The following is a 6,017-nucleotide window of genomic DNA, read 5'->3' as shown; positions in this document are numbered from 1 at the left end:
ATAGGGCGTGTCCGTGAGAAAGTTTACTGAAGAGGATTTCCTCTCCGTCTTTGACGGGATTCCTTCCTCACGAGAGTATCTGCCAGACAGCCATTCCTGAAGAATTATACAAAGGACATGGAATGACCTAAAATAGCAATCCAGTCACACTTTGACTCCTTGTCTTGAACAAATATCTACGTTTTCATTCCCTTTCATATACGAATAGTCCAGTACATTCGAAATATAAATAGGCCTACAGATTAGGACTGTCCGGTGAGAGTTTTGTGATTGGTGTTCTGTCAGTCTATAATTTATGAATTTACTTTAATTTATCAATGTAGATTATTTAACAGAAATAACCAGTGTTTGATAGTAAAATGTATTATTAACCGTCCCCGAGTATAGAACAATTTATGTGGGAGAGGTAAGGGAATCCCTCCATCGTCATCACCAAGGCTACAGTACTAAACAAAAACACCGCTCCATATATGGGCACCTACGTCAGCGGAACCCCAAGGCGGGACTTACTAGCTTCTCTCATTCATAAGACAAGATTCGCTATTCTACAGTGAGAAAGTATAACATTGCCAGGTTTACAAACAGCGGACTTGTTTCGGACATGGATATATGATCGTAAATTTGACAAACGGATAAAGCGTTAGCTTTGCGGATATAACGTTGGACCAATGAGTTTATAACAATCTGGAACGTAAGAATACTTTCCCTCAGAAGGGAACTGGACTGCCTTAATGCAACTTTTTTGGAAAGAGACCAAGAGCATCTTTTCGGAGCACAACAAGAAATCCAATAACGGTAAACACATTTTCTTCGTGTGTATGCGTATTTAATGCATAGTTAGGACATATACTAAACCGCTGACAAAAACGTACAATGTAATACATTTGAAATGCTTTTCCAACTACTAGACCCTTGCAATGCCTTGCATGCGTTAGGTAGAGTATAGAAAACAAGTTTCAACGGCGAACAGCAAACTTTCAACTGCTTCTCCACTTTCCATTGCCTCCCGCATGTGAACTACCAATACAGGTGACACCACGCTTTTTCCGGGAACTGTTGGTTTCTCGGTCTCTCTCGGCCCCGTTGGGGAGATGTACCAAGGGTTTCCAGGTGACCTTGATACCGGTTCCCCTGGAAGTTCGTCTCCATCTATTGAGTCTCAGTATCTTTCATCGGTGGACTCCTTCGGGAGCCCGCCGACCACCAGTGCCCCACAGGTGAGTCTCACGTGAGCATTGAGAAAACAGCGACAGCGATCCACATCATCCAACCTGCATTTAGCCTCTGCACAGTTTGAACTCACACGTAGAATAACGATACTGTTTTTTCAGGGAAAAATATACATACTGCATATCAGGTTGCATGTTAACGTAATACAGTGACGTGTCGTTTTCTGTTGATTTACAAATTAGAGTGCAGTGATATTCTATTGCATGTTTAGTTTGTATTGCAAAGTTTATTTTGCCTTTCAAGAAACATACAATATATGCAGAAGTGTTATGACACATCGTTGTGTAGAAAGGGAACCCCGGTCTTGAAAACCTCACGTTTCCTGAATTATACGAACAATGTGTTGCCAGTGAATGCCACATTTCTGCCGTCCTTCAATGTTCCAGTGGATACTAGAATTAAATTGTAGTAAGGCTTGCCGGCCGGCACACTCTGACTCAGAAAGGTAGCAACGTGGTAGGTTGCAGCACGCCGCGCAACGGATGACAAAGCTTTGGAACTCTCCTACGTACGCACACAAAGCTCCGCCTTTCCTCGCTTTTTCTCCACGCTCGCTCTTCTCAGGCCTCGGCGTGACGTAAATGCGTTCTATTTTGGAGTGTTACGTCGCGTTGCTAAGGGGAACACCGGGGGTGTGACGGGGGAGGAGGAAGGAGGAGGGGGAACCCATTCGAGAGTGTTGATTGGTTTAGCTGGATGTTTCAAAGCTACATGTCCTCCTGCCTTTGATATAAATATTAATGAAACTCCGAACTCGCTGTGGCATCACTCCCCGCCTTAGTTCTAGTTAAAGAAGAAACCGGAGACAGACTTGAGTTCCTATATCTATTTTGGTTCACTAAAACGTAGGGTGCAGTTATTTATAGACACCTGTTGTATATAATTGTTGGATATAATAGCTCTCACTTTATGTCCCTCAATCCATTAATACAATTGTAAATGCTATTGATTAGGAAACGCATATGGTTTCCCTAATGGATCGTTTTTATACTTCTAGAGAATGTTTGTAGGCAACCTGAAATCAGAATCAGAATCAGAAACAAGATTAGACTGCCACCATTAAGTTTGTGTCTTGACATTTGTTGTGTTTATATTTTTTCTATATATTTATTATTATTTCTCATGATAAAATCCCTATTCAGACATGATAAAATGACCTATCCCATACCGAGGCACACCATTACACAGTTATGGTGTAGAGGAAGTAGCCCTTTGTCTGTTGTGTCTCTGTTAGTTTGTCAACCACTGTCTCTCTATGTTCCAGGATTGCGTGTCCACTGGAGGCGGTGTTGGAGGAGTGGGCAGTGGGCCTGGGGGTAGCATTGGAGGGGTGGAGATGCCTGGCTCCTTTGTGCCCACTGTCACAGCCATCACCACCAGCCAGGACCTGCAGTGGATGGTGCAGCCAACTCTCATCTCTTCCCAGGCCTCTGGGCAGAGTGGTGCAGGGACCTCCAGCATGACTCAGCCTGGGTCCCTGGTGGATCCATATGACCTGCCTGGAACGAGCTACTCCGTTGGTTCTGGGTTCACTCCCCCTAGGTGTGGCACCCCGGGTCCTGGATCAGCCCCGGGACCTGTCCGCCAGTCCAGAACCCGCAGCCGGCGCACACGGGACGAGTCTGTGAGTGACGATGGAGATGTTGGTGTGTTTGTAAGTGTGTGTCCAAGTGCGTCTATCTTTGTGTGCGTTTTTGTTGATCAACATACTTTTTTTTTTACACTTAGCTGTAGGAATACCTCACATGCTGTAAAAGCTCTACATCTAGCATATTTATCCTACATCCAGTATAGCATGACACACATAAACATTGAAATAAGGACCTGTACACATTTGGCCACCTTGAGCCAGTTACTTCCATTACAAGTGCAATATAAAATGACTTATCTGAACCAGATGTTCCCCCCCCCCCCACCCCAGCTGACACCTGAGGAAGAGGACAAGAGACGTGTCCGCCGTGAGAGGAACAAGCTAGCTGCTGCCAAGTGTCGGAACCGACGGCGTGAACTCACCGACAGACTGCAGTCGGTGAGCTTGGCTGTCGTAGAGCTGTCAGACTGACTAATTATGATGATTATACAGTATAATGTTCCACCACCACATAGTATGCATGCTGGTTACTAATGACTAGGTGTGAGCAGTAGTAACATGGTGTGTTGTTTAAGGCAAACCGTTGTTGTCATGGTGATTATAGTTTTTGCGATAACCTGCTGTAATTACAGTTTAATCAAATAAGTCTTTATGTAAGGATCTCTACTATTTCTGGCGAGATAAAGCTACAGCCACCACTCACAATTAGAACACATGAACACGTGTATGTATATCACCATGCCGCCCTCACACTCGCCCCCTCTCTCCCCCCTCTCCCCCCCCCCCCCCCTTTATTCTCTCAGGAGACTGACATTCTCGAAGAGGAGAAAGCAGAACTGGAGGCAGAGATCTCAGAGTTGCACAAGGAGAAAGAGCGCTTGGAGTTTGTCCTGGTGGCCCATCAGCCCGGCTGTAAGATCCCCTACCAGGAGCAGCAGGCCCCTGCCCCCCAGCAGGCCCCTGCCCCCCAGCTCCCCCCGGCCCCATCCCAGTTCCCTCCCCAGGCTCTACAGCCAGTCTCCATCCTGGGCTTGACTGTGAAGGAGGACACTTTCTACCTGCCTCCAGCCTACTCCTCGCACCCTTCCACCTCCACGCAGCCACAGCAGCAAGTTCAGCCGCAGCCTCAGCAGCAAGTTCAGCCGCAGCTCCAGCAGCCTGGGATGATGCAGGAGGTAGCCTTTTCTAGTTCTTTCTATGGCTCGAGCGAGCCGGCGCCGGGCGGGCCGTGCCTGGTGGCCTGTGACGGTGGTGGTGGTAACCGTGGTGGTGCGGCCGCCGGCAGCTACAACCACTCATACACATCCTCATTTGTGTTCACCTACCCAGAGGGAGCCTGCGGGGTCAGGGCTAACCAGAGGAACAGCAGCAGCGAGCAGTCATCCGATTCTCTGAACTCCCCTTCGCTGCTGGCACTTTGACTGACCGACACAGACATGCACACAGCAGTCACACAAACCTACACCAGAGGTTGAGGCAGAACATTTGACGAACACCTTCTTGTCCGTCAGAATGCTAAAAAAGTCTCTTACAGAACATTGAATTGGCTTACGCACACGTGTTGAGACACACACACACACACACAGACAAGACTTGAAATCAAACCAGTGTCAACCATTTTGAGTTTAGATTATCCATATTGACTTGTGGTTCTTATGAAGTCCCGACTATATATTGCCGAATACAAATTTTAAGTGAATTCAAATTGAGTCACAAAGCCTGGGCTCTGAATGGTCAGTTGATTGATAAAAAAATCCTCTGACTGAATACCCAGATTCATTCACAATGAATATTTTAACGTCTTTTAATGTACGTGTACAGTACATACAGTAAATGGTCATGCTCACCCCGTTATCTCTAAAGCTGATTTATCCTCCCCTCGTTCCCTCTGTTGGTCATCCCTCCCTCACTGCCCCTGCTCTCATTTTTCCCATCCTTCTCTTCATGTTGAATGTAATTGTGCAAGCTGAATAAGAGAAGAAGAACTCTTGGTTTGGGGTCTTTTTTGGGGGTCTGTTGCTCCCCCCTCCCTCCTCATCCCCTCAGCTCCTCCTGCTTCTTCATTGGCTGGGACTTGGAAAGTAGATCCCGCTCTGTGCAGACTGGGCTCTCTCGCTCGAGTCTCTCTCTTTTTCCTGACTTCTCGTGCCAACTCCTCGTCCATCTCCCCATCTCTGTTTCTCTCCTCTTTTTTTTATGTGTCCCTCTCTCTGAAGTCTTCGACCCCCGAGCGCCCGAGGACACCCACCAGCCCCTGGGACCTTGACTGAGTGCCAGCCCACCTCACACGCCCCTCGCCCCCCCCCCCCCCCTACACACGGACGCACCCCCCCTAGAGAGGAGCCCTGAAGTGTTTCACTGAAAGCAGATCTTTAAAACGAAACCAAGAAGGAACGTCCATCACGCACACATGCATCTACAAATGTTAGGAGAACATGTTAAACGAAACGAAAAAACCACAAATGCAGGGCAGATGCCACTCTGTTCCTTCTCTTCCTGAGCCATTGATGTTAAAAAGTTGGTGGTGAGAGGGAACCTGTAATGTGATGGTGAGTTGAGAATGGAACCAGTGAGGGAGGGAGTAAAGAGGTTATGCTGAGGCAAAGAGACCCAGTGAGAGTGTCTAACTCTCAGGCAGAGAGAGTGGAGAATTCCCTTTTTGGGGCCTGACCATGGAGCTCTGAACATTATACCAAGCAAAAAAAGAAATCCTGCTCTTGCCAACTGTGTAGATGGGACACCTCTTACTCTTAGCCTGTGTGATACCGATCTCCCAACCGCCAAGCCTCATTGCTCCAGGACCACCCCCCATAATCACAAAATCGCTTGTAAGTCTATCGATGTCCAATTACAGCTTGAACAATGTTATAAACCCTTCTGTTATCACAAAGTATTTTCCGTTGTCGTTTGGTTATATGTACAGTGTAAGTGTTAGCTTTGACAGCTAAAACAAGGAAACCTTGTTGGATTCTTTCAGACCGACAGATCGGTCTGTTAGCTCTGTAGATCATAAGATGTGAACCTAGGTGTTAATCTGAAACAGAGAAACATGTTAGGGATGTTCAAACTGCCTCTAAGCGTTGGGTCAGGTGGTCTTTTGTGCTCTACCTAGTATCCTCCCCTTAGAGGGCTAGAAGTCTTGGGGGTACGTTTATTGTGAGTGTGTCCACTCAAAGCCACCTGGCCCCTTTCTTTC

At 47.0% G+C, this 6,017-nt stretch overlaps 1 protein-coding gene across 4 annotated transcripts; it reads left to right on the top strand.

Moving 5' to 3' along the window:
• The first annotated feature begins 545 nt into the window (after positions 1–545).
• fosb (FBJ murine osteosarcoma viral oncogene homolog B) lies at positions 546–5,791 on the top strand. Of its 4 annotated transcripts, none has more exons than XM_047036377.1 (6): positions 547–795; positions 1,030–1,217; positions 2,495–2,884; positions 3,152–3,259; positions 3,625–3,996; positions 5,038–5,791. In XM_047036377.1, exons 1-6 carry the CDS (start codon positions 732–734, stop codon positions 5,089–5,091), a joined length of 1,176 nt encoding a protein of 391 aa, XP_046892333.1. In that variant the 5' UTR covers positions 547–731; the 3' UTR covers positions 5,092–5,791. The 4 variants fall into 4 exon arrangements, with proteins under 4 accessions (XP_046892330.1, XP_046892333.1, XP_046892329.1 ...); XM_047036375.1 differs by having other exon boundaries at positions 548–795; positions 4,151–5,791; XM_047036374.1 differs by having other exon boundaries at positions 546–795; positions 2,495–2,854; positions 3,625–5,791.
• The last annotated feature ends 226 nt before the right edge of the window (positions 5,792–6,017 follow it).

This window comes from Hypomesus transpacificus, chromosome 15 (genome assembly GCF_021917145.1).
Source record: "Hypomesus transpacificus isolate Combined female chromosome 15, fHypTra1, whole genome shotgun sequence".
In the NCBI taxonomy this organism is placed as follows: Eukaryota; Metazoa; Chordata; class Actinopteri; order Osmeriformes; family Osmeridae; genus Hypomesus; species Hypomesus transpacificus.
Note: the sequence above shows the minus strand (reverse complement) of the source record. Positions and strands in the feature narration are given on the sequence as shown.

Excerpts from the sequence above, each read along its gene's own strand:
- fosb (XM_047036373.1), top strand. The coding sequence starts at position 732 with ATGCAACTTTTTTGGAAAGAGACCAAGAGCATCTTTTCGGAGCACAAC. Across the intron at positions 796-1,029 it reads CAACAAGAAATCCAATAACG|GTGACACCACGCTTTTTCCG; the intron begins GTAAACACATTT and ends CTACCAATACAG. Across the intron at positions 2,885-3,151 it reads ATGGAGATGTTGGTGTGTTT|CTGACACCTGAGGAAGAGGA; the intron begins GTAAGTGTGTGT and ends CCCCCACCCCAG.